This window comes from Neopsephotus bourkii, unplaced genomic scaffold, assembly GCF_033783945.1.
Source record: "Neopsephotus bourkii isolate Nb327-2 ecotype Australia unplaced genomic scaffold, CSIRO-AGI_Nbou_v1 NB_335, whole genome shotgun sequence".
NCBI classification, from domain to species: Eukaryota; Metazoa; Chordata; class Aves; order Psittaciformes; family Psittacidae; genus Neopsephotus; species Neopsephotus bourkii.
Window position 1 is genome coordinate 229,059 of NW_026900841.1, and position 27,998 is coordinate 257,056.

Below are 27,998 nucleotides of genomic sequence, written 5' to 3' on the forward strand. Positions count from 1 at the left end.
GTCAGACTTGCAGATTCTTGTGTGTATGTTTGTGAGCTCTACTGCTAAAGGAGTTGTGCTTCCAGTATCAGTAAGCGAGCCTCTGGCTTTGGGGAGAGAAGAGCAGCATTGTTGAATGGACAGTCTCTAAACATGGGAAACAAAATAACACTCTGGCTTGAGAAAAGCTTGTTGAGAGGTTAGTTTTATGGATCCTGTGAAAGCAATGCTAGGGCAGGGACAGAGAAATGGCCACGCTTCAAATCTTACACTCACTGAGAAAATGCTACTAGCTTTTTGCCTTGGTATTAGTTGAGATACAGAAGTTTGTTGAGTAAAGAAGTAACTTAAACATGTTCAGTTCTCAACACCATCACCCCATTTCTATTTTTTTAATATCATCAGGGAACTGGATGAAGGTAAACACAATAATTTTCAGGGCGTGACTTTTATTCTGCCTCAGCGAAAGTATATGTGTAGAGATTATGAACTATGATCTGAAAGTCCCAAAGCTCCCAAAATATCCCCTGAATAACTTCTTTCTGGGGAGGAAGAGCTTTAGCATGGCCCACTGCATATATAGTGACTGTAAATCACTGGTTGTGCTGAATGCTGTAGACTGCAGCCAAGGAATAAAAGATCTGGTGAGCAATGAAAGGGTTCTGCAGACAAACAAGGTTCTCGGGAGAAGCTGGGCTCTTACTTTAGGCTGGGCTGTGGATTATGTTATTATGTAATGACTTCAAACTTAACTCTAGGCCCACTGTAGGAGAGGATCTGGTTTGAGACCATCTTAGGAACCTGAACGTGCACAAGTCCATGGGACCTGGGGGTCCTGAAGGAGCTGGCAAATGAAGTTGCTAAGCCACTTGCCATCATATTTGAAAAATCATGGCAGTCAGGTGAAGTTCCCAATGACTAGAAAAAGGGAAATATAACCCCCATTTTCAAGAAGGGGAAAATGGATGACCCAGGGAATTACAGACCAGTCAGTCTCACCTCTGTGCCTGGCAAAATCTTGGAGCAGACTCTTCTGGAAGGCATGCTAAGGCACATGAAAAACAACAAGGTGCTTGGTGACAGCCAGCATGGCTTCACTAAGGGGAAATCCTGCCTGAGCAATTTGGTGGCCTTTTATGATGGGGCTACAGAACTGATGGACAGGGGTAGAGCAGTTGACATCATCTACCTGGACTTGTGCAAAGCGTTCGACACTGTCCCACACGACATCCTTGTCTCTAAATTGGAGAGACATCAATTTGATGGATGGACCACTCGGTGGATAAAGAACTGGCTGGATGGCTGCACACAAAGAGGTGTGGTCAATGGCTCAATGTCCAGCTGGAGACGAGTAATGAGTGGTGTCCCTCAGGGACTGGTCTTGTTCAACGTCTTCGTCGCTGACATGGACAATGGGATTGAGTGCGCCCTCAGCAAGTTTGCTGATGGCGCCAAGCTGTGTGGTTCGGTTGATAATGCTGGAGAGAAGGAATGCCATCCAGAGGGACCTTGACACGCTTGTGAGGTGGGCTGATGACAACCTCATGAAGTTTAACCATGCCAAGTGCAAGGTCCTACACCTGGGTCGAAGCAATCCCAGGCACAGCTACAGGCTGGGCAGAGAAGAGATTCAGAGCAGCCCTGTGGAGAAGGACTTGGGGGTGCTGGTCAATGAGAAAATGAACATGAGCCAGCAGTGTGCACTTGCAGCCCAGAAAGCCAACTGTATCCTGGGCTGCATCAAAAGGAGTGTGACCAGCAGGTCGAAGGAGGTGATCCTGCCCCTTTATTCTGCTCTCATGAGACCTCACTTGGAGTATTGTGTGCAGTTCTGGTATCCTCAACATAAAAAGGACATGGATCTGTTGGAACAAGTCCAGAGGAGGCCACGAGGATGATCAGGGGACTGGAGCACCTCCCATATGAGGATAGGTTGAGAAAGTTGGGGCTGTTCAGCCTGGAGAAGAGAAGGCTGCACGGAGACTTCATAGTAGCCTTCCAGTATCTGAAGGGGGCCTATAGGGATGCTAGGGAGGGACCCTTCATTAGGGACTGTAGTGATAGGACAAGGGGTAATGGGTTAAAACTTAAACAGGGGAAATTTGGATATAAGGAGGAAGTTCTTTACTGTGAGGGTGGTGAGGGACTGGAATGGGTTGCCCTGGGAAGTTCTGAATGCTCCATCCCTGGCAGTGTTCAAGGCCAGGTTGGACAGAGCCTTGGGTGACATGGTTTAGTGTGAGGTGTCCCTCACTATGGCAGGGGGGCTGCAACTAGATGATCTTAAGGTCCTTTGCAACCCTAACTATTCTATGATTCTATGTGCTTATAGACCACCAGCTCTGTCTTAATTTTGGGGAGTCTTTTTATACCTACTTATATATATATACATTTCTATACCTATCTTACAGAAGTAAGAATGAATTGGCAAAATACAAAGTCACAGCTGCAGCCTCAGGAACTCTGCCCAAATTTAAAGCTTTCCAGTAAATCTGAAACAAGGCAAGAACCTGAGCTTTGAGGTTAAAAACTAGCATTGAGGAGCTGCTTATCTGGAAAGCACCACTGACTGTGCATGGTTCCTGCTGCATGGGTCTGATGGGGCAAGTGAGGCTTGCACCTCAAGCAGCTGGGAATCTGGACTGGGAAGAGTTAAAATCTTCTGTGTGTGTGTGTGTGTGTTGAGTTCAAGTGGAATTGTTTTTACAGGATTTGATTTCAGAGTTTTCAGCTGCCTGCAGCATCTGCTGTTTGTGTGGCTCACAGGTGGGAGCAAAAGCCCTCAGCAAAAGTGATGTTTCTTTTCCTGAACTTGCTGAGGCTCCCCTACAGAGCCCTTTGTGATCTCACCAGTAACTGCTAAAAACAGGAGTGAAAAACACGTGAACTGTGTTGGCTTCTATTTACAGGTAATGCTTCATCCTAGAGCATGTCAAACCTAATCAGCTCCCACCACAATGAGGGGGGACTGACTGAGTTTCAGCACCTGGCAATACTAGGTGTTTCTGTAAAACTTGGCTGCTTGTGCAGGACTTATTTTTAGGCATGGGTGTGATTTGATGCTTAATACTGCTAATAAATCTGGGTAAGTGGGAGCAAGGGCAGACTTGGGCCATGCAATGGGAGAGGCTGTAAATCTGAAACAGTTGATTTATGGGTTAACAAAATTAAACTCGGAGTGGTTATGGCCTCTAAGCTGGGCATCTCAAATTATTTCTGCAGAGGTCAGACTAGAAATGTTGCGTAATGTATATGGTATTATAGAGCTTTGCAGGGGTTGTGGGTTTCTTTTGCCTTAAATGCTCCATCTGAAGCAATTGTAACTCAGAGAGGGTTCAGTGGATTCTGTTGGGCCTGAATGGCCCACAGTGAGTGAAGGACGTCATTTTCATTATCTGCATGGTCACCCCTATACAGTGTAATAATTTGTCGCATTAGAATAACAAATTGAATGCCTGCTTAAATTGAACACCTGTACATAGTACTACCATGGAGGCTAACTCCCAGTCAGCAATACTTGAGCATCAATACTCTGATGCAGCAGCAGGTCCTCCCCTACAAGCATCAGAACTGCCATCAGGACGTCAATTACATCTCAATCAGTACAGTTGAGTGACTGTAGATGGTTGTTCTTCATCTCTGCACTGGGGAATTGCTATTATTAACACAGCAGAACGGTGGAATTAAGTGGAAATGGAGCTACTTTGCTCTGAAACACAGGCAAATGCTTTCCCAGTCTTAGGTTCTGCTCTCTCCTGGGCTTATCCGTGGTCGCACGCTTGGCTCCAGCATGGCTTCATGCACAGCTTCTGACTTAAATAGAAACAGAGCTGCATAGATGATGCTATTCAGAAGTCCTTCTGCTTTTCTGCATTTTGAAATGTGAAAACATAGTTCTGAATGGGATCACAGGTTATACACAATTCCTTTACAAACAAGAGAGAATTACAAGGGAACATGATAATCAGATGAATAAAAGATTAGAAACAATAAAAAGCTCTCTGGTATGAATTCTGACTTTGGTGCAATGCTCATGGATTTAGCAACTATAGATTATAGATAGAAATATTTCCTCTGATTTTAAGATGTGCTCTCTCAAAGGAAAAAAATGGAAGTTCCATCCATGGCTTTTGCTTGATTGTGCACTTAATGCATGCTAAACCAGGGGATGAGGAAAGTTGTGGACATTCTGATATCAGCTAAACAAGAAACAAGGGTGTTTCTCTTCCACTGTCATCACCTGTGCTAGATTTGCACAATATATTGCACTGAAAATGAGCTGGGGGGACTCAGAGGATTGCAAAGGCATGTCAGGAGGTTCAGCTTTTTGTCCTCTGTCAGACTGTGTCTGAGTGCTTTGAGAAGCACAAACCATTTTCAATAAACAGGGCTGTGCTTTCCTGCAGGATCACCAATACAGGTTCCGACATCCAGATGGAAAATCAGAATTGCAGCTACCAAACTTCGGTATTGAGATACTGTAAACCCTGCCATGGCCTCAAAAATCTGGGAGAAACCCAAGCAGCAAACAAATTCACCCTGCAAAATGAGGCTGCCGTGTGAGATGTGTACAAATGAAACACAAGTGAGTTTGTGTCGGCAGACTGAATGCCTGTAACAGGTAATATGAAATGGAATTGCTATTGGCATCATTTTGTCTTTGAAATGCATGTGAGTTTGGACTTCTTTGTCCTTAAAGGTAAAGCAACATATTTTTCTAGCCATACTATTAATTTTACATAGGATGCAAAATACTGGGTGAATAAGGTTGGCTTGTTTTTTGCTAGGACTTGAAGAGGTAGGTAATGTGAGCAATATTAATATGAATGTATCATTCTAGGAGGTATGCAGCCCCTGAGGGCATGGGCTAGTTAATAATGAGCTGTCTAATCAAAACAGACCCCCAGAATTACAAGTCTGAAAGGCTGTATTAAAAGAACCTCTTCTTCTTCCCCACTACTTCCAGGTCATCCACCGAGAAGCCTGAAAGATGATTAAATAAGTTAATAGTCCCATGTGTTTTGCTTACCTGAGGGAGCTGGAACAAGACCTGGGCTGGAACAGGAAATGTACAATAAATCCCATTTTTATGACTCTGTAAGTCAATGATTTTATGGTTTTAGTAACAGCTGTGCATAAAGTATTTTAGGGGTTGGTTTTGGTGAGTTTCGTGGGGTTTTTTTTGTTTGTGGCTTTGTGTTTCTTTTTTCAAGGCAGTGCATGTAAGCAAATTAAACTGTATGTAATCCTGAGGTTGATATAGAAAGGTTCAGGAAAGCACAAACCTGTTCTGAAGAAGTATTTTTATCTCAGCTAGTTTTCTCCTTAGGAACAGTCTGAACAGCTATGGTCATGCTTGCATTTCTTTTCCCATTTGGAATGGGCAGGAGCAGACCATAAAACACAGTGCCTGGTTTATAAACAGCAGTCCCCTGTGCAGCCCAAAGCAGGAAGGTGACAGGAAGCTCACCAAACATAGGATGAGCTTGTGTCTTCTCTGAACTCTGGTTGCTGATCTGAAGGGTCTGGCAGAACAAGAAACTGAAAGGGAAAAGGTGACTGACAATAATGTCACCTAGAGCTTACAGCCTATCACAGGTTCTGCGCTATGGTGCCAGTAGGGTTTAGGACATCCACAGTATCTACTAAACATCATTCCCCTTTGAAATGTAACTACAGATTTGTTGATCTGCTGAACTGTTCCCCAAGCCAGAGTAGATGCTGGACTTTTGTCATCCCTGTGCCTTCTCTAGCCTATGAACACCTCCTGCCCCACAGAGTAAGCTGCTGGAATGTATATATGGGAATGTTTCATATACCTGAAGGGATACTGAGGCACTTGAAGACAGAGCTTATGCCAACAAACACACACAGGTGCATGCCCTGGTTACAACCCATTTCTCTTGGCCAAGCCTGTATGTGTTTCTTACTGTTACAAGGAAGGGTTTGAATTTCAGTTTTAACAAGGTAATATTTCTGTTCAGAATGTAGTTCTTCCAGCTTACATTTAAAATACGTGCATTTCTGTATTTTAAGTGGTGAAGCTTTGGTAATGCACAGTTCTGCCAGCTGAGCTGGACATCAGAGCATCTCATAAAACCAGCTCTAGCTTCTTAAGCCCCTTGCTGTTTACCTGAGTTCCCCTAGAGAAACACAAGTGGGGTGGGGAGAGAGTAGACACTCCTTAAGGAAAAAAACAGTGAAGGAATGAATTAATGACAGCTGTCTGGAAGCAGCTCCTTACTCGGCCTCCTTTTGGGGAAGGGTGCAAAGAACAAAGTCCTCAATCCCATTATGTGTTCTCTGGAGCCCTTCTCATGCTGCTCTGTTTCTGTACCCAAATAAAGTCGCTTGGACATCCTCATTGCTGTGAGGGTTAGCCAGCCACGTCCCACAGAAATCCATCCTTGTGTCGCTGCAAAGCCACTGAGTTCTTGTTTTTCCAGTGGGTTATAGATGAGCAACTGAGGCAGCGTGGCTCCGGGCTGTGGTCTGCATTGCTGTGGGTTACTGTGATTCCTGTGAGGCATAATAACAATAATAAACTCTTTCTGTAACTTTCATATGAGGGATAAATCCTTGCCTGCTTCCTCAGCTCTACCAAGGACTTGCTTCCTCTAGGAAATGAGTCTGTGTGATAGTATTGGTTATATTATTATTCTTTAAATGTATAGGTTGGTACCACCCCCTCAGAGCCCACCAGGAAACTCGCAGGCAGGAAGTGCTCATCCCAAACTGCTGCCTGGGCATGCTTTTATGAAGACATTCTTGCGAGTCTTACAGGACATCAAGCTTATACGATGCTAATACAATAATTTGACTAACCCCTGTTGGAGGTGTACCAGATTAGGGATCTGATCGTTGTCACCCCCAGAAGTTTAACATTGCCCTTACTGATGCAAGCTGTAGAAAGATATTTTGTTCTCCTCCTAAATCATAAAATCACAGAATGGTTTGGGCTGGAAAGGACCTTAAGATCACCCAGTTCCAACCCCTTGCCATGGGCAGGGGCACCTCATACTACACCATGTCACCCAAGTCTCTGTCCAACCTGGCCTTGAACACTGCCAGGGATTTACCACTTCTTTGGGTAGCCTGTTCCAAGGGGATGCAATTCCTATCAGCAGTGTGGGGGCATCCACAGTAAAAGCTACTTTCCTGCCCAACCTTTGTGCCTGTATATGAACTTGGGTGCAAACCTGCGCACCACCTGTGGTCATCTGAATAGTGTGCACCCCCAGGGCTGCATGGTGCAGGAGCAGACAGCCTGGACAGTGGTGAGCAAAGCTTTTCCTCTGCCAAACAGGGGTGGTGGGTTTGACCTCTCCCATACAGTATTTTGAGGCTGATGCCAAATTCTAGATGCTGCAGCACGCAGCTCAGCTATCAAATGAACTCCATGTTCCTCATGTATTTTAGCTCCGGTTAACAGTTCCAGTGTTTTTGCAGCAACTGCATGTGAAGGCACAGAGAAGGTTCTTTCTTTGCTCTTTTGCTCCAGCTGCTTCATTTTCCCTAAGGTAACCCTCTCCAAAGCACTACAACCATGTATTTATAGCATGGAACCACAGGCTCTCCTCTTCACTGCCTCTTTTCTTTCTTTACCAGCCTTCTCACCAGTTTAAAGAGGTGTTGAGGCTGAATGTAGTGCTTCTGTGTAACAGCAGATAACTCAGCAGACACTGAAGTACAGGTATTTGGTAAAAATAACAGTGTTCCAGGTCAGTACCCAGAGTGCATTTGCCAAGTTTCAGTCAGAGGAGAAATTTTGGCACCAGGTGGATGATAATTTGCCAGCTAAATGCATAGGAGGTACCTTCACACTGATGCTGAAAGATTTAAAGGCAGATCTCATAGGAACATATGTTAGGGGTCGTGAGTTTTGGGATGTCAGCATTTGCTGTACTGAGAAAGTACTTGCAGTTGCAGATATAGACTAGATATAAGGAAGAAACTCTTCCTGTGATGGGGGTGAGGCACAGGCACAGGTTGCCCAAAAAAACCATGGCTGCCCCATCTCATGTCCATAGGCTGCTATGAAGTCTGTATGCGGCTTCTCTTCTCCAGGCTCAACAGCCCCAGTGTTCTCAACCTGTCTTTGTATGGGAGCTGCTCCAACCCCTGATCATCCTCGTGGCCTCCTCTGGACTTGCTCCAACAGCTCCATGTTCTTCTTATGTCGGTGACACCAGAACTGTATGCAGCACTTCCAAATAATATGGGAATATACCTCTGAGAGACTGATCTGAAGTCACTGTGTTTGTGTCTATGTTTCCAGCAACGTTTTTAGCGTTTTCTTGAAGCAAGTGCTTGCTGTTCCAAGAGGATGGAAGGTATGTCTGCCTTAGAGGGATATATGACCACCGAATGTTTAGGGTTGGAAAAAAAGTGAAGATCATCCAGTTCCAACCCCATGCCATGGGCAGGGATGCCTCACACCAGCCCTCAGTCCAGCCTGGCCTTGAACGCTGCCATGGGTGGAGCATTCACTACTTCTTTGGGCACCCTGTGCCAGTGCCTCACCACCCTCACAGTAAAGAACTTCCTTACACCTAACCTGACCTTCCCGTGTTTCAGCGTAAACCCGCTAGCCCATTCACACCGCACAGAAAGCCTTTCCTGCCCCTGCCCCGCGCCGACCACCTCTCCTTTGTTCCATGCCAGGCTGCGGGACGGCGGAGGGCTCCCCTGCACGGCCGGAGGGCAGAGGCGGGCCCGGCGGCACCCCCGCCCCGTCCCGGCCTGTCCCGCCCGGCGCGGAGGGGCCGGTCTGCGGGCGGGGCGCCGGGGCCAGCGCGGGCGCCGCGGCCGGAGGAGCCGCCCCCCGCTCCGAGGTCTGGCCGCTCGGCCCCTCCGCTGCGCTGGGCGCGGCGCGGCGCGGCGGGGGCATGTGGCAGGGTCTGCCGGTGCTGGCCCTGGCCGGGCTGCTGGTGGTGGGCCGGGCGCCGGCGGGGCGGGCGGCGGCCTGCGAGCCGGTGCGCATCCCGCTGTGCAAGCCGCTGCCCTGGAACATGACCAAGATGCCGAACCACCTGCACCACAGCACGCAGGCCAATGCCGTGCTGGCCATGGAGCAGTTCGAGGGTCTGCTGGGCACCAACTGCAGCCCCGACCTCCTCTTCTTTCTCTGCGCCATGTACGCGCCCATCTGCACCATCGACTTCCAACACGAGCCCATCAAGCCCTGCAAGTCCGTGTGCGAGCGCGCCCGCGCCGGCTGCGAGCCCGTCCTCGTCCGATACCGCCACGCCTGGCCCGAGAGCCTGGCCTGCGACGAGCTCCCGCTGTACGACCGCGGCGTCTGCATCTCCCCTGAGGCCATTGTCACCGCCGAGGGCGCCGGTGAGTGCACGGGACCGCTCCGTGCCCGCCCGCCCGCCCGCCCGCCCGGACAATGGGCGCCGGCGAGTGGGAGGGAGGGAGGGGAGCCAGCCCGGGGGGGTCCTGCCCTCTCCGCTCTTTGGGGCTTTCTCCGAGCCTGTGTTCTGCCCACGCACACACGCTTCTCTCTTTTCTCTCCGCTTTCACCATCCGCATCGCTGCTGGAAAAGTTTTGCTCTTGGGATGGAGGGTGTGTGTCAGGTGACAGACCTGCCGTCGTGGCGAGGAGCCCTTAAAAGTGCGGGAGTGACAGCCCTCGTTCCGTGCAAACGGGAAGTGTCTCGATGCCCCGTGCTGCTGTTCCGCCGGCAGCCGTGCCCGTTCCCAAGGCAGAGCTGCCCGGGCGCGGTGTGCTGGCCTTCATAGCAGCCCCTGGCGCATCCCCATCCACTCACCACCCCAGAGGGGCTGCTCTCCCCGGCCATCACGCCCTGGGCGCAGCCAGCAGGTTGTTGGAAGGAGCCGTGTCCAGTGAAGGACATGGTCCCCTCAGCCTCGTCCCGTGCCAGTGCCCGAGGTGCACAGCTGATGGGCAGAAAACAAGCTCATCTTTGGGGTCGGCGTTGAAGGCACAGTTACAGCACAGGTTCCCCATTAGGTCCCTGGGCTCACAAGGTACAGTCTGAAGACGAGCCCAGCTGAGATGCAGCCTTCCACTACTACTCATTCTTAGCTGCCTCCAGCACTGAGGCTGCTCTAGTGGTACCTGACCCCTGCAGCCTCCAAGGGGCTGTTGGAGCCCCATGGCATTTTTACTGTGTCTGCCTCACTGGCTGCACTCATTGTGGTCCCACAGTCTGGCTGATGCCAGGTGTCCAGCTGCCATCCATGGGTGCTAGGAGGCAGGAGCATCTGCTGTTATCCCGAGTGAGCTTTGACCTTTACAAAATGACCACAGTTCCTGTCTTACTTGAGGAAAGCATTTGCTGCTGGTGGAGCCAAGCTCCTTTTCCTTGCTGCAAAGCTGTAGTGTTGGTGGGTCTGCTGGACCTCTCCGTCACAGGAGTGGGTGAGCAGAGCTGGCACAAGGTAGCACCCAAGAGGGGCTGGATGCTGAGGCAGAGCAGCACCTGCACACCCTGCAGGCTCCTTGTGCTGCCAGGCTGTGGGAACTCTGGACAGTGGATCCCACCATCCCATCTCTCCATCCTTCCCCAGCAGTGGCCTGTGAATGAAAGGGTTTTTTTTACCATGTTATGCACAGCACAGTATTTGACTGTGCTTCTGTCCCATTACCAAATGCTTTATGTATCCCACTGCCAGCAGTGCGAAACACTGTAATTCCTGTTTTCCTCTCCTAACGAAACCTCACGCTTCAGTTTCCTGACTGTGCTCCCCAGCTCAGCCTTCCCAGGTAAGCTGCGCTTTCCACTCCTCCCCATTTATTTGTAGGCCAGACTAACCCCGTTCCTTCTCTGACTCTATCAAGTTCACCTCTCTAAGTCTTGAGATCTCATCTCGGTGACTATACACGCTGGTATCTCCAGTGGTTACTACTGTTTCTCTCTAACCTTTCTAACTACTCCCCTCACACCTTTCCATCTTTCTTTCCCCCCACAGTTGTCCCCAGCCTGTGAGCCCAACCAGCTATTTTTGCCTGCAGCTCCCTTACTGCTGCTGCTGCTCTCTTGGGGCCGCAGACCTGCTGTGATGTTTTGGGGCAGGTTGGCTTTGAACACAGAGTACCTTTCTCCACAACACTGAGGTGCTTTCAAAACCACCTTAAAAATGGCTTGGCAGGTCTTCAGCGATCTGAAAGCAATCACATTCAAATCTGGAGGGAGGAAGTTTGCCTAAAATTGCCCCCGAGTTACCTATTTCTGAGGACCTCAGCAGTACAATATCCTCTTTGAGGGATTCCAGGGCTGGATCCATGAAAACTCTCTTTCAGTGAATGAGAACCTGATGTCATTCTCATTTCTGGGCTGAAAATTTTGAACTGTTGCATTATGCACCAGACTGAAAGAATCCTTCTTGAGGGACTAAAACTGCTGCTTAGAAAGCAGTGAAGGATTCCTGTTCTAGGAAGAAGTAAGGTGAACACTTTCAAACTCAATTCTCAAATAAAGGATTGCAGCCAAGTAGAAGACACGAATAACCAGCTGCCTAATGGGGAGCGTACAGAATATCTGCTCTTGTTTTATCTCCTGAGCTCCTTGTGCTGTCTGTAAACTCCATCTCATAGAGCAGGCAGAAATACAAATCCATTGTTTCATTGGTTTCTGTTGTAGAAGAGGGTCCTTTTATTCTTCAAAAGTGAAATCTCAATTTTTCTTCCATTTTTAGCTACCTGCAAAGTTAACAGGAGTCTACTGTTTCCTTTCCTTTTGAGGTCTGTACATTAGTACTGGTAAGAGTTAATGCATTTATCTAGTCCCTTCCATAAGGCAGCAGCCTGAAGGACAACATGGTCAGATGTTTGTCCTTGTTGGAGCAGGTGCAGGGTTTTGGGAAGCCCAATTTCCATTCCCTTTCCAATATTAGACCATACATCTTTCCAGGTGCATGGTTCAGCTGGATGCAGGGGCAGGATGAGTGGCCTGCAGGAAGCTGCAATGGGTGACTATCATGCTGTATCAGTTGCCATCTGCTCCTCTGTGCCCAGGAAGAGGTTGTACAGACATTCACGAAAATTAAAGTAGTTGGTCTTGACTCTTATTTCAGTGATGCCAAGTTGAAGATTGTTTGAAGTTCATTTGACTTTTTTGGCTGACGTTGCAGTAAAAGATGAGAAGCTCCCCTCTGGTGAGGTGCATTCCCTGTGCCCAATAGATTGTTGCAAAATGTGGAGAAACTGTGGTTTATAAAAACTGTGGCAAATCCCAGCAAGAGAATCCCTTTTGGCTATTGGAGCACAGGTTGTGATTCCTCCTCAAACATCCTCTGGAACCTCTTCCCAAGTGCAGCCTGGGTGTTAAGATCTAAGACTTCCTCTTTGCAGGAGCGAATGATGTTCTATAGTGTTCTTCAGGGCTGCTCACAAGTTGAAAGGGATGAGTAGCCTCTGCTGTGTCTAAACAAGCCGCTGCTTATTTAAGGCTTGGTTTGAGGGATAGCTTGTGCTGGTTTCCAGAATGAGTGTGAGCTGGTGTACTACAACAGGGATTTGGGGGGCTGAAGTTCCTCAAGTTACAGAGACCACTTTCAAATAAATGTAATGTGGGAAGCTTGACTTTTCATTATCTTTGGGAAACACCCAGGTTCCTTTACAGCCAGGCAGCAGAGGGATGCTCCAGGTTGGTATGAATGTGCTGGAGGCAGGTGTGACACTGATTGTTGTGGCTTTTTGTGGAGGATCCAACAAATCATAGGCCAGGATGGAGGCTGAAAATGTCTCTTGACAATATGATAACATCCCAAATGTCAGATCGCTGCATGCTGATATCTGATGTCTCCTATAGCTTTGATCCTGCGTCTCTGTCCCGTGCTTTTGAGGATGAAAGCAGTTCTGCTAGCAGACATTGGTTCAGGCTGTCTTCATCTGCAGGATGTCCCCTTTGCTTGCTCCATATATTTCAGCCTCTGTGTGTGTACGCTGACTCCTCCTTACATCTATCAGGTTATCTGCTTCCTTTGTTCAGGGTCCTGTCAAATCTTTAGTCTGTAAAGCAGCAAGAAATGCAGAATAAATACTGTCTTGAATCTAAAATTTCAGCATTGGGACCTGTCTGTGATTTTACACATAATAAATGACCAGCCTGACCACAGCCATCATTGGTGTTGGAATGCTGGTTCAGAAAAGCACTTCAGCACGTGTGCTTGGCTATTACTCTCTAGCAGAGTGTTTATAACTCAAGCAACATGTTTATTTCTGTTCTGAAGAGGCAACTATCAGTAAGACCAGAGCAATGTGATCGGTACCATGTATATTGGAGAACAGATCTGTCTGTTGGGTCTGTCCCACTATATCTTATTTGGGTAGAAAAATAGCTTGGAGACACATTAATGAGATGTTGGAGAAAGGAGAAGCAGCATCACAAGGTACCAACCATGTATAGATAGTGTCTGAGCCATTTAGGGTGACTCTTCTAGGATGGCTGAGGAGAATTCCTGGATTTCTTGGAAAAAAAACTAAAAGCCACCCTTAAACATTAAAGAAAATGAAATATTATTCAAGTGATGGAGACATTTTTTTCTGAAATCTTATTTTAAGGTAAAATAAACCTATATAAACCAATAATCATAAATACTTATAGAATCATATTAATCCGTGATTTCTCCATGTAGTCCAAGTCCTCCATACTAGCCTGTCTGCCTGGATGAGTTCGTAGTAACCCGTACTTGAATTCGGCATTGTATGTTTAAAAGAAAAGTGAAAGAGCTGTTTCTCTTGCTTATTTTTCAGGTGTTATTAACTTCATTTTCAAAACAGTGGTTTCTAAAATCTGGATCAAATTTGCTCTGGCTCAGGGTTTTTGCATAGCTCTACTCATGGTAGTTGAAATGCACAGTGGTGCTAGGGGACTGTACTGAGGACGAGCAGTTGTGCCCAGGTTGTAATTTATAAAGTTGATGTTTGTTCAGGCATTTGCTGAAAACCTAGAAGCAGCCTCATTTCTCAGGTAAAGAACAAAGTCAGTGCAATCTTTAAGCCTGAAAGAAGGCAGGAAAAGTAAATAAGGGAATTTAAACCTTACTAGTGATGAAACCATTGATGCTGCTACCATTGTCGCTAGAGTTCGTCTGAATTTGTAGGCTGAGTCCCCTCGAATGGCTTTTGTAATCTAAGTGTCAAGTCAATTCCTAGGCCATTAAATGTCATCAAAACCTAGTGGGATTTGATATGTGGAGTAATTCATTATGTGGAGCAGCTGTATTGCCATGTTACAGGCTACTCTGCGCCCTGGAGTTGCAGGGGTCTAATGTTAAACTGTAACCAGGATTAATTTTCCTATTTCTGCTTCGCTTTTAAGAGCTGAAGTTAGTTACAAGGTCTCAATTAATGCATTTTGGAAGGGTTCCTTAATCCATGAAGATTTCTCCATCTGAAGAAAGTCCCCAAGGAGCCACTCACTGTGGTTTTGTTCTTGGGAGCGGGGTGCCTGGAATGTCTTCAGTAATAGCTGGGACATAAATAATATGTTATATATAGTTAAATAATAACTGCAGTGATATCAGGATTGTGCTCTTTTGCTGTTGTTCTTTGTTTGATTGTTTGTGGGTTTTTTTAGCTTATTTAAGCTCTGATGTAAGTAAGATGTTTGCTCAAAACTTTAGTTTTAGTAATTGTTTCCTTTTCACAAACCTCTTATCCAAATCTGTTGTCCTAGGCGTTGTTACTTTGTACACTTACTATGCAAGTGGCTTTTATTCAGCTCTCCTTGTTATTGGTTTCTTTGGGTTTTTTGCTTGGTTGATTGGGGTTTTCTTTTGTTTTACATAGCATCCCTCTGAAAAGCAGTTAATGAAAATGGCTTATTGGAAAAAAATAGTTTGGATTTTTTCCCCTCCTCTTAAACAGCATTTAATAGGAAGCCTTTGGATTGCAGCTCTGGATAATACTTCCTCTTTGGCAATCCTTCTGATCATCAGTGACAGATATTTCTTTCAAAAAGATTGTTTTGCACAGACAAGAGTTGGCACAGAGGTCGCCTCTGAGGAGAAGTGGAACAATAGGAAGTCAGTGGTTTATCTTTAAAAATAGCTCTCCTTGGGGGGGGCCCCCCCCCCATCTGCATTACAACTGGAAGAATGAGCAGTGTGCATCTCCTGGTGGAGAGAGATCTCTGCCTCTTAGCCTCCTGGGGTCACGGAGTGGGATTTTGTGGTGGCGGTACTGGCCCAAGACCCTTTTCCCATCTGTTCCCTATGAGAAGGGACCAGCCGGTATGAGCTTGACTAGGGGAAGGATCAGGGAGATGGGAAGCCTTTCCCAAGATGTGTCATACAGTGGTGGAGGTCACCGGTCCCCTCCACAAGCCCACTCTTTTATGAGTAGAAACTGCTCCCTAAATAAGGATGAATGTGCCAGGAAAGGTAAGCATCAAGGCGAGGACAGTGCTTGACTCACCCAAGCCCTCATAAGCAGGGAAATGAATCATGACACTATGTATCAGTACCTGTTTACTCCTTCTTTTGTCATTGACAGACACCCTGCCACAGTTGCAGAGCACAGCATCTTGTACACCATAGCCTACATACAGGCTCTGAAGTGGGAGCTGTTTCCATCAAAAGCTGTACTGAACACCATGTCTGAATTGCGTCTGTTGCACAGCCAGCTGCTTCATCAGATACCTGCAGCCTCTGGTTTGGGGCAGGACGAGTGACCTGGTGAATGAACGAATTACTGCAGAATTAGGAATGGGTTGAGGTTGTGGCATGTTGTAATTTGGTACAAATATAATGAGTGGTGTACGTAGGAGTGGAAGTCAGCTTCTGGTGGAAAGCAGTTTAGTTCTGTGTTTGTTTGCAGGACCAGGTTTATATTGGGTGTGTTGAGTGTTTACCAGTCCTCCTTGCATTGGTGTGAGTTTGAAGGACAGTTCTTCAGCCAAGACACATGAGCATCGTACATCCAAGTGTGTACATCACAGGGAAGGCTGTGACCCCCTTACTGAGCTCCGGTTGCTTTTGAGTTGTACTTCCAGAGTGACTTGACTTGGTTTGCTTGAATATCATAAAGCCATAACTGCTTGGATCAGCCATGATTTAGGAGGGGAGAGTTCACTTAAGGGCTTCTTTATCCTTCTGTGTTCCCTCTGTGGATGTAAAGATATAAAACGTTTAATGTGATACTTTCCCGTGGCTCCTCTGCTGATGAAGATTTTTTCTGCACCCTTATATCCTAGCCGAAACCAGGACACCCCAGTAACCATTTTATTTGCATTGGGAATATGCCATGAAGGTGTGAACAAACCATCCCTTTGTTCATAAATGAAGTATTTGGTTTGGTAGGAACTGTAGCTTGCTGGGCCACATGAAGCACCAGAAAGGGTCACCCTGACCACATGCAAAGTCAGGCAGCCTTGAAGGCAACCTGAGAAGCTGGCCAAGACAACCGAATGAGGCGAGCAGTGAATGTGGAGAGCTTTCTATGCAGGGGTCTTGAATGCCCAGGGAGTGATGAAACATCTCAGGCCAGTCTTAGGCACATGGAGAGGTAGAGCCGCTTCTGCTGGTTGGTGGCTTGGAGGTTTTACAGACTTCTGTCTGCAGTGGGAGCAGATGGGAGGATGGTCAGTGTATGGACCCGAGCGCTCTTTTGTGCTTTTACTATGTCAAAAGGAATTGCAGGTTTAAAGCTACAATTTGTCTAAATGAACAAGGCAACAGAGGATTGGTCCAGGAGAGGAAGAATGAGAATAAATGTGGTCATCCTTTTACTTACCATTTGCAAGAGGAAAACCATTTAAATTCCACTCTCTTCGTGTCCTGGAATACAAGAAAGCACCTGTTGCAGCATAAAAGAACATGTAAATTCGATGAAGACCTCTTTTTTTCAATCCTACTCTAATGGAAGAGGTCACAATTTTTAAATACCACTAATAACAACAGGGATATTTTTAATGTGAGAATAGCTTAGGTGCAGTAAGCAGGAATATGTGTGTGTAATTTGGTTTGGTACAAGGCAGCATGGGGGAGCCTTACAGCTGCAATGGAAGTACCTGCTAACCAAAGACCAAACTGGCTCCGTGAAAATGTTGGGCTTGTTCTATAAACTAAGATCTTGTGGTAGTTGGAACTTTCTTTGGAAGAAAATTGATGTGCGTTTTTTTATTAGCAACAGGATATTGGACATAAGAGCATCTACTCTATGCTATTTTCTATATCCTTTGTTCTTTATGTTGGTAGGAATAATTAGTCCTGAGGTCTGAATTTTTCTGAAGTTAATTATTATGTTAGTTGTTTTTCAGATTTACTCTTGCCCTGTCATTTATGAAAAGGAAGTTTCATGACGCTGTGAGTAGTATAAATATGTATTAAGGTGGAGGTTTTTAATATTTTTTTAAAAAAGAAGTATGGCCAAATTAGAAGATTAAGTAAGTAATAGTAGATTTCTCGTAAGCAGGTATTTTAATTATATATTTACAGAATTTGTGATTAAATAATGGCCTCAGCCCTTAAAATGTAGCTCACACATCTAAACCTATACCTTCACCTATACCAAGTATCATCAGTGTCCTGGGCTGTCTTATGGCCAGATCCTTACAGCTCAAGCTGCAAGAGAGGAGCTTTTGTTACATGGTCAGGTATTCGTTTGTCCTATACTGTAAAAGCAGTGGTGTTGCGTGAGGGATCATAGAAGGATATAATAAACATGATGTTTGTATGGTAGCTTCCAGAACTGCAAAAACCTGCAGAAACATTTGGGCATGCAAACTTAAAGAAATGCTTTTCCCTTGCAAGCTCATTTGTTTTCCTATTTTATGTATCATTTTAATAAAGTGTACTGGCTCTCTCAAATCTTGTTTCTCTTGAATTTTTTTCCCCATAACTTGTACAACATTCTGTGCATTAACATACTTGGTTTTTATCATTAAGTGTATGTATACATCCATTAAATTGTGTGATTTAATAAACAATTGGTTTGAAATGGGGTGTTTTAGTAATGTGGGACACATTCCACTTATGAATGTGTCTAAAAGCAGTGCTTTGGACATAGTGCCTTTTTTTTCCTTCTGTTCCTTATCTGTCCTTCAAACTAATCAGCATGTTTTTAAAGTGAGGGGAAGGGAAAGGTCTGAAACATTTGCCTTGGCAGTTGCTTCAATGATTGTGGTTGGTTGGTTTGATTTCCTCAGTAACCCAAAAAACAAACCAAAAGTAATTTCTCCTTCATCATCTAATTAAATTCAAACAGTACACGTACTTTTTGTACACACTCTTAAGTTCATGCTATAAATTTCCATCCTCAACCTAAACCTGCCAGACTGTGCGCTAGTAGAAATGGGATATTTAATTTGCTAAAGCATTTAACATCATGTGCTGGATTTGGGTGAAGTTCAGATAACATAACGTGTCAACTTTAAACAGGCTGGCCTGTAGACCGTTACAGTGTTTATTAATTAAGTGAAGTTTTAATATACAAAATACTGGAGAATAAGAAAACATAGCAATGTGGGTATATTGAAATGATACCAAATTAAAAATACTAACATTTCTTTATATACATGCCAGATTTCCCTATGGATTCCAATAATGGCAATTGTAGAGGCACCGGCATTGGTAAGTAGACATTAATAAAGCTGTATAACAAGCTATAGTCTTTCCATCCGTTTAATATTTGATTAAGTAAGAGGGGTATTGGGTGTTGTTTAAATACTCTATCTTGTCTGGGAATCCTGTAGATTGTGCTTTTTTGTATCACATCGGCAGGTGAGATTTTGGGCTTCTCAGCCTGTGGACCAAGAGGTCCACAGCTCATTTAACTCTTTAGCCCACCATTTAGTGCTCATCTCTTCTGCTTTTGTCAGGGCAAAATCTCCCAGCAAATCAAGAGGGCTGTGCTGATTTCATGAGGCATTTTGTACTGAACAGTGTGAATAATCACTAAATGAGTTTTCACTGGGCAAAACCAGAGAAGATAATGGCTAATTCTGACTTAAAACTCGTGGGTTAAGTTTGACACTCTTTGTAGCTAATGGCAAAACTCCCATTAACCTGAGGAGGTTGAGATCTTCTGAGACTGGTTTTATTCTGGCAGGCTCCCTGTTACTTTTTGTTTTGCTTTTGTTGGAACTGAGTCAAACCTCTTGAGTGTTACCACTAGGCATAGGCAATACAAGGAAGCAAGGCTGAGGCAGTAGATAGCAGGTTACAGAAATGGGGATTTGTTGCTCAAGCAAGCCAATGGCTATAGGTTGCCCAGAATTTTATTACGATTCCTTCGCAAATTTTCCTCTTAGAACCTTGTCAAGAAGATGACACTTAGAAACCTAGTGTTGGCCATCGTGTCTTTCCTTTTCCAGAGGTGTAGATGAGCAATAGTGCACACTGATGCTCAGTTTGTTAATATAAATGCCTAAGGATATTTGTGGAACGTAAAGCTAGATACCTACATAAAATTGGATAATGTCAGCATTAATCTCTGTGACCAAATTGTAAAAAGGTTTTAATAATGCCCATCTTATAATACAGTTTTAAAATGTGACTGGTAGTTCCCAATGTGAAAGTAGCTGCTATGTAGGTGCAAAAAGCTACTTAAATCACAGTGTACATCCTTTAGAAAGCCATCTACAGTTAGAAAAACCCAATAAGATAAGCCCCTTAGCAATGTCCATTTCAAATTGTGCATGGGACCGTGCCTGAAGTACTTTCTAAATATGTTTATTACTAATCTTAGTATCTTAGTTTTAAGTCATTTTCAAGTGTGGCTTTCATTGTCTGTACAAAGGGCATACTAGCTCCACTTTCAGTATGGAAGTAAAGGGGATACTTTCAGCGTTGCCTTACATAAAAAACACTACAAATATCTGTCTGTTCTTAGGGATGTAGGTGGTGTGTAATACCAGTAAGTGATGCTGCAGTGGAATTTATACTGCTGCTGTTGTGACTTTTTACTAGTAAAAGCAAAACCAGACCTAAGAAAACCCATCTGAAAAATAGGGTGAAGGTGGGCAGAAGAATTGCTGATGAAAAGGAAGGGCACTGCCTGTCGTGGTACAAAGACCATTTCTGCTGCAGTGAGCAGCACTCTTGGGTAACCTCTGTTCAAGGCGCCTTTTATCCCTGGCAAAACTTTCCCTCTGAGTCTGCATGGGAGTTTTTTGGAGGAGACCTTTTGTACCTTTGTGGTGAACTACATTGTTTGCTTCATCAGATTCTTTCTGAGTCACATAAAAATTTTTCAAGATTTTGGGTGGTTTTTATCTTTAATTTGTCAGGGAAACATTTGCCAGGTTTGAGTGCTTGTACTGGTCAGTATTACAGACAGATTTTATGTTGTGCATGCACATATATTTAAGATGGCATGTTTCTTGGTATCCTCTTCCTGCATAGTTTTGGCATTTACAAGGAGAAGTTTTCAAAGATAGAGATTCTGAGCTTTTATTAGTCCTATATTGACTTGTATTAAAAAAGACTATTTAATAGAAAAGTTAGCTGAGATCTCAAACCTGGTGTGAGCATCTGCTACTTGGGATATGACGTGGTTCTAGGGCTCTCCTGGTAGTTCTGGCAGCTTCAGAGGAGGCTATCATGCAAGATAGGACTTCCTCTCAGCATAAAGAGATACAGTACCTTTTATAGCCACCTTCTGTAGGTGTTCCTACTCCATGAGAAAAAGTCAGCTTTGCCAGAAACAGGCACTGATCAAATATATGTTCTCTAATACTCACATTGTGCTTTCTTCGAACGTCACTGAAACAGGCATTGGGAGAGATGAGCTGGTTCTACCTTTAAAATTGACTTTATAACTGACTTTGGCAAGTGACTCTGTGTTAGTTTCTGTATGTCTAGATAGTAATTAGGAATAATGCAGTGTTTTGTAAAGTTCTTTGAAATGTAAATTTGAAAAGCATTGGGGCAGCTAGGAGTTATCCTTCTTTAAAAACACCGGCAGGTCTATAATTTGTTTCTATAACAAGACTAAAAAAATAATAAAATAATCCAATGCCATCTTAAAATTAAGGGAAATTTGAGGCTAATCTTAAAATTAAGGGAAATTTCAGGATATGTATTCTTGTCTTGTAATAGGGACTATTTTATTCTACTTGTGCCATAGAGCAAAGTACTGTAGAGCAGGAGAACATTAAAGTGTACGACTTCCTGGACTTGAATGCTGAGATGCCTGTGGAAGTGTAGGTCATAGGAGCACATCTTTTATGGTCTGTTTCAAGGCAGCTCATAAAACAGGGTATAATTTGGCCTAAAGTATGCATGAGCTCCCACAGGCAGAAGGGAAGCCAAAAATCACTTCCTTTCATTGCCTTTGTTATTGTAATAAACTCATACAAAAGCTGAAGTCTGTAGGACTCTATATGTAGGTTCCTGAGGATGTGTTTGAAATTCAAGGAAACAATATACTCTTCTTCAGAAATGTTCTTCTCTTTTCCTGTTTTGTTTTCTTCTTTTTGTATTTTCAGCTACAAAAATTCTTTCAGTAGTAAATAATGATTTGAGAAGTCCATAACCAAGATCCATTTATTTTTTTTAATATGCAAAAATCTTATATAGCAAAAAAAGAGGTTATTTTTCAGACTCTTCATGTTAGATTTAACTAAATCACTAGCTTATATGCATTGGTATTTTAGCATGATGGTGTATAGAAATAGGCTGCATTAAGTCTACTTCCAATAAAATGTTAAGTCAAATATCAAAATAGATGATCATGTAATACTGGGGCCTGCTATTTGAAATGGCTTCACCAAACTCCACTTAGACACTAGGTTGAAATAAGTAATTATTTACTTTAGAACAATAGCCATGCAGTATTGGTGGTGTTAATGAACGCACGAGTCTGGAGCTTCAGCATGAGCACTCCCTGGGCACTAATGGAAATATTTTTACCTCCATTATTGTTCCCAGCTGTCTGGAAGCTGCACCACTGGAAATGCTGCTTCAACAGTGCTCATTTGTATTATCTTTTGAAGGCCATCCTTACCACCATAGGGATGGCCTAATAATGCTTCTATTTTAATTCAACCTGAGGTTCTGGGTGATAATAAAACTGTGTAAAATTTACACAAATATTGAGGAAGAGTCCAGAGCAGGATCAGAGGTGACACCAAACACCTGAAGTAGTCAAGTGAAGCTGTTCAACCTCTTAAACTCAGTCTCTCTTGAACCTCCTGCGGGACACTGTTGAAGGGACATGGTTGAGGTTCCATTTAGTTGGGACCATCCCAGGAGCATTCTGAGCAGGGAGCCACTTGGTCCCGCTATGCTGCAACATGCTTCATCTGTTGACTGTAGCTCTTGGACAACTTATAAAAGGGCTGCGCCACTGCAGGAAATCTTACAGTACAACAGCGAAGATGGACTGTATGTCGAGAATTAGCCACAAAAATCCTGTTCCTTACAGTGAGGGCCTGCTGGCCAGAATATCCCAGTTTGCTAAATTGAGCTGAGCTATGTAGTCTCCAATCAAATGTCGAGTCATGCTTTGTCATAGTATTTGCTTTCTGTGTCTGTATTACAGCCTGTACAGTTAAAGATGCAGAAAGGAGGGTGTTCAGTAAATGCAATACTGAAGAGAGAAGGATGTAGAGCTGCAGCTCCTGCAAGCACAGAAGAGACCAAGACTAAACCTTGAATTGCCCTAAAATGGAAGATTTTGTCCCTTCATACTCCCAAGTCTTTTTGCCTTTGTTGTTGCAGGGTTAGTTGGTTGACGTAGTTTAGTTTGGTTTCTTAAATTTCAGCGTGTCAAGTTTTCTCCTGGAAACCTTTGAGGTCCATGAGACCTCAACATCTTCCAATCATGAGTTCCACAATATCTTCCAACAGAACAGCTCAGGAATGCCCTGTGGTTTTTAATATTTCACTTTCCTGTAATAAAGAAATTGTTTTGTTAGGAGTGAGCTTGGGAGAGATGGTCGTTGAACATGTGCTCTTTTCATGCTAAACAAAACTGTCTGGTTTTACAGAGCGCTGCAAATGCAAGCCTATAAAAGCGACCCAGAAGACCTACCTACGCAACAACTATAACTATGGTAAGAACAGCTGCATGGCCGGCTCCCAACATTTTTAAGGCTACAGTAAGGGGAAGATTCTCATTAAAAAAGCCTCTGGTCCCAATTACTGATGGGAAATCCAATGGCACATATTACAGATGGAAGATGTGGCCCGAAACATGTCCAAATAAGAAGGTTGGAGGGGAATAGCTTAATGTTAGTGAAAGAGTGTCTTTGTTGACGTTGAGTGTTATTTCAGCATCAGCACAGGCAGCTGGGATTCATGCACTTCTTTAGTGTGAAAGGGGATATGACAAAAATGATGTTGTGGGTTGCTGTGTCTGAACTGTCTCTTCTTCCCAGCTCCCATATGCTCTGCTTTTGCAGGAAAGTATGTTTTTACTCACTTTCATACCTGCAAACTCACCATGGGATCTAACAGGCATACAAGGTTCTTTCCTTCTCGCATATCAGAGCCAGCAGCAAGCATCTGTTATGCTGTCAGTAATATCTATAAAAGTGCATATTATATCTTTTGTTGTCCAGATTGTCCTGCTCTTCAGGCATATGAAAGGTCCAGGCTGCTACTTTTCTTCATGCTGTTTATTTTAAGTCAATTAAGTCAATGAAGCCAGTGAATACATGTCACAGGAACTGAACAATCAGGCCCGTCCTTTTTCCCATTAATGATGTGAATAGCCTTAAGCTCAGTGAACTTAAAGACTTCATTTAAATGGTAGAGATTATATAATATTTATTAAGATTATGCATTTATGCAACTATGGTCAGATAAACTTTTAAAAATAGATCCTATTAAAAGCTAAAAATTTTATTATATTATTCAGACATCGCTGTTTTTTTTAGGTGACTAGTAGGTTTTATGTTGTTTTATTACAAAGTGACTAGTACCTGCACATGGTAGAAAGTCACTGATAATGCTACTGCCCATCTTGTCAAGCTCTTGAAATTAAAGAGGAGTCAAATTGCATTTGAAATAACTCCAAACCACAGCAAGATTTTGTTTCAAAATCTTAAAAGGCTTTCAGGAAGTGAATCACTTGGGATAAATTGCGTATATTAAATGCACAGCTTATTAATTGTTGACAGCTATATTTAATGTGGTTGATGGTCTTCACGGGCAATGCATGTGAAGAGAGAAGATGTGTAAGTCCATGGTTTTCTCTCATAATACGTTTTTCACATAGATTGGAAGAAATTTGGCATCCAGGGAATCTGCTATTTGTGAAAGATGTGGCATTCTCTAGAGCATGACCTCTGGATTGGCTTTGCATTTGTATGTGGTATCAGTTCACTTGGTCACCATGAGAGAATGAAAAGTGTTCCCTGTGAAAGGCAACTTTCTTCCTATGCAACTTAAGGCAAAAAGAAAGGGTGAGGGAGGAAACAATTAGACAGGTCATCGGGTCAAGATCAGGAGCATTTGGAGCTCATAAAGAGCAGAGCAGATTGGTGCTGGGTCACTGGAGAGAGAAATAAAAAGGTAAGAGCTTGTCATCCAGCAGTAGTTGGATGAGATATGGGAAGTTTTAATGCACATTCATGTTTCATGAAAGGCTGAGAGTGACAAATAAAGCTTGGTCCCTTGTACTGCAAGCAGTCAAGGAGCAGTGACAGCCTGAGGGAGGAGGAGATCGTATAAGGAATGAATAAAATATATTTAAAGGGAAAATGGCAAAGAAGAAGGGATGCTAAAGTTAAAGCCCAACTTAAACAGGACATAAATTCAACTGCTACGTAACTCCTGCTCATGGCAGTAGTATTATGAGATATACTAAGCTACCTGGACTCCTATTAGTAGAGGATGAAGGAATAAAGTGATGGGGGCAGGGATATTGCTGGAGTTCAGCTGAGCTTCAGATAATGGACCATGCAAAAGACTAATCCTAGAGGTCACCAAGAATGGCTTAGGGGTGACCTGCATGATCTGCTGCTGCTAACTACACTCTGTGACTTTTTCCCAGTCATTCGGGCTAAAGTGAAGGAGGTGAAGACTAAATGTCATGATGTCACTGCAGTAGTGGAAGTAAAGGAGATCCTAAAATCTTCCCTGGTGAATATCCCAAAGGACACTGTAAACCTGCACACGAACTCCGGCTGCCTGTGCCCACCACTCAGTGCCAACGAAGAGTACATCATTATGGGCTATGAAGATGAGGAGCGCTCCAGGTAACCTTCTGATTGTCCTTGGAGCATATTTGTTGTTTGTTTCCTTGATGATAAAGCTGAACTTCAGAGCCACCAGGAAAGCGAAACTTGGTGAGACTCCGTACATGTCCTTACTGGTATTCAGTGGGGCGCAGGGGTCTCTGCAGATACACAGATCTTAGTCTTGCATATATTGGGTTGTACAGCTTGTGTGTGCCTGTTGATAGAGTAACTGGTTGTCTCTGTTGTGTAGGTTACTCTTGGTGGAAGGCTCCATAGCTGAGAAATGGAAGGATCGTCTTGGTAAAAAAGTAAAGGTAAGAAAATACCTCACCAAAAGTCAATTGTTGCAGATACCGTGAACTATCTACCTAATATTTTCAAAATGAGGGAACAAAGTACACATTAAAAGTTAACTTGGTGTGTTATTTGGTATATTACATAGAAATGCATGCTGAATGAACTGAAGAGATACACTGAAATATCCAAAATACACTAGTGCCTCAGCAATCAACACCTGTCTCAAAAAACAAACAGTGGGAGTGTTTTATCTCTGTAGGCAAGCTGTGAATTCTGCAACACAGACCTATTTCATTGGGATTGTGATACTGATTAATTAAAAAAGGGCTTTACAAGTGTTTCCCAGAACAAGATAAAATTACACTTTTTAGATTTAATATTATTTAAATACAGTACATTTACCAAATTGTGTGGATTAGCAACTATTTTAAATTTACTTTCCTGGCTTAGATGAATGAGGTTCATGATAAAGAAGTCATGTCATGGTGAATTGGAAGCAATGAGCTCAAATGCAAGCAATATATTAAAATGTATTTTAATGTTTTCTAATTTAAATGTATTCTAATGCCTTGCAAGATCTGGAAGGATTTCCTTTTTATGTTTTGATGCACAGAAAAAGTGTCCCGTGACTTCAGTGTTGTTAGGATTGTCACTTTACACAGAATAGTCTTACTTTGACCTAACTGCTCTGCTGTTGATTTGACCTAATGGTTGTGCCAGTGCAAACCAGTCTCCTGTTCCACTCAACACTTTCTTCAAGAGCGCTAATGGTGACTGGCAGGAAAATACTGTTCTGATTACAAATGCAGGATTTTCTCTGTGTGTGCATTTGTCACATCCACAGAGATGACATGAGTGAAAAGATACAAAGATCTTATTAAAATTGTTGTTTGATTTGGCAGAACCTCACAAAATCCAGGGCTGCAGAGTACCACATTACCACTATGGGCTGACTTCTGTTTAGTTTTAGTTCTCAAGTGGCAGTGTCATTTGTTGGTTGCTTTTTTTTTTCTTTTTTCTGGAATTCAGTTATTTTCTCACTTGGAAAATCATAGAATCATTTGGGTTGGAAGGGACCTTAAGATCATTCAGCTCCAACCCCCTGCTACAAGCAGGGACACCTTCCACTAGAGCAGGTTGCTCCAAGCTTGTGTCCAACCTGGCCTTGAGAACTGCCAGGGATGGGGCAGCCACAGCTTCTATGGGCACCCTGTGCCAGCAGCTCAGCACCCTCACAGGGAAGAGCTTCTTTCCTTATATCTAACCTAAGTAAGTCTCCCCTGCTTAAGTTTGAACCTACCACCCCTTGTCTGATTGCTACAGTTCCTGATGAAGAGTCCCCCTCCGGTATCTTTGTAGCCCCCTTCAGATACTGGAAGGCTGCTATGAGGTCTTCATGCAGCCTTCTCTTCTCCAGACTGAACAGCCCCAACTTTCTCAGCCTGTCTTCTACGGGAGCTGCTTCAGTGATCATCCTTGTGGCCTTCTCTTGACTTGCTTCAACAGCTCCATGTTCTTCTTATGTTGGGGACACCAGAACCTTTCATTCACAGAGGCTACGAGAAAGCCAGGAGTTGTTTTTTCTATTTACCAGTGACCTCGCATTCCTCCAGGCTAGCACAGTGGAAACAGCGAAGGTTCATGTTTTGTTGCTGCTGTTTGTAAAGACATGCAGTTGATTTACAGACAACTTACTTACTTAGTTCTTCTTTTGCAATCTCTTTAGTAATTTCTTTGCCTTTCAATATGCAGCGCTGGGATCAGAAACTCCGCCACCTCGGGAAGGGGAAGCGAGAGCCTGGACACAGCGACTCGGCTCCAAAGCCTGGCAAACCCAGCAGTGCCCGACAAGCACGTAGTTAGATGTGGAATGCCGTACCTTGACTTGCAGTGGACTATCTACCAAGACTTCATTGTTGGAGCAGCAAAGGAGAAATTGCACTATTGCACGTTATATTCTATTGTTTACTACAAAATAATGTTTTAGGTTATGTTAGTTTTTATTCTCCCTCTTGTTTTCTGCATATTTTTTTTTTTTTTAATTTGTGCAAGCTCTGGAAATATATATTTTTTTCGCTGTTACTACGACCTGTAGAAAACTGCCCTTATGAGACTGGGAAAGACAAGGATATGTACAATTTACCATTCTATTTCTGAATCTTCTTAATGAGAAAATTCAGATGTAAGCATGAATGAAATCTAGCCAAGACCATTGCTTAAAGTCATGGCTTTCACTGACTTCCGCTTTCACTCAATCACTATTTGCTGAAACATTTTGTTGGGGGGGAGGTTGTTTGAGTGCATAATTTTCTATTCTGAAATATATAGTGTTCAAGTCCAGGTTGGACGAGGCCTTGGGTGACATGGTTTAGAGCGAGGCGTCCCTGTCCATGGCAGGGGGATTGGAACTTGATGATCTTAAGGTCCTTTCCAACCCTAACTATTCTATGATTCTATATAGAGAAATGATGTTAAGAGAACTGTTTTAATCAATATCCCTTTAGGTTTTCATATAAAGGAACCACTTCTGTAAGTCAGAGTCTTAAGATATTTCCTGCGACAAACTCAGCGTGCTTATACACAGGGGACTTGAGTTTTCCAGTGCTGTGGACCTCACAG

General features: G+C 43.8%; 1 protein-coding gene and 1 long non-coding RNA gene across 2 annotated transcripts in view; one reads left to right on the plus strand and one right to left on the minus strand.

The window, feature by feature from the left end:
• Positions 1-27,998, minus strand: part of LOC133209409 (uncharacterized) — a 360,513-nt gene that overhangs the window by 86,406 nt on the left and 246,109 nt on the right. The window lies entirely within an intron of this gene.
• Positions 8,821-27,706, plus strand: FRZB (frizzled related protein). Its single transcript, XM_061348068.1, has 6 exons — positions 8,821-9,321; positions 18,478-18,525; positions 22,887-22,952; positions 24,896-25,100; positions 25,333-25,396; positions 27,132-27,706. Exons 1-6 carry the CDS (start codon positions 8,868-8,870, stop codon positions 27,240-27,242), a joined length of 948 nt encoding a protein of 315 aa, XP_061204052.1. The 5' UTR covers positions 8,821-8,867; the 3' UTR covers positions 27,243-27,706.

What these genes read in the sequence shown, in the direction of transcription:
- FRZB (XM_061348068.1), top strand. Translation starts at nt 8,868, where the DNA reads ATGTGGCAGGGTCTGCCGGTGCTGGCCCTGGCCGGGCTGCTGGTGGTG. An exon ending in GAAGATGAGGAGCGCTCCAG is followed by an intron (nt 25,101 to 25,332) that starts GTAACCTTCTGA and finishes TCTGTTGTGTAG; the next exon opens with GTTACTCTTGGTGGAAGGCT. An exon ending in GTCTTGGTAAAAAAGTAAAG is followed by an intron (nt 25,397 to 27,131) that starts GTAAGAAAATAC and finishes TTCAATATGCAG; the next exon opens with CGCTGGGATCAGAAACTCCG.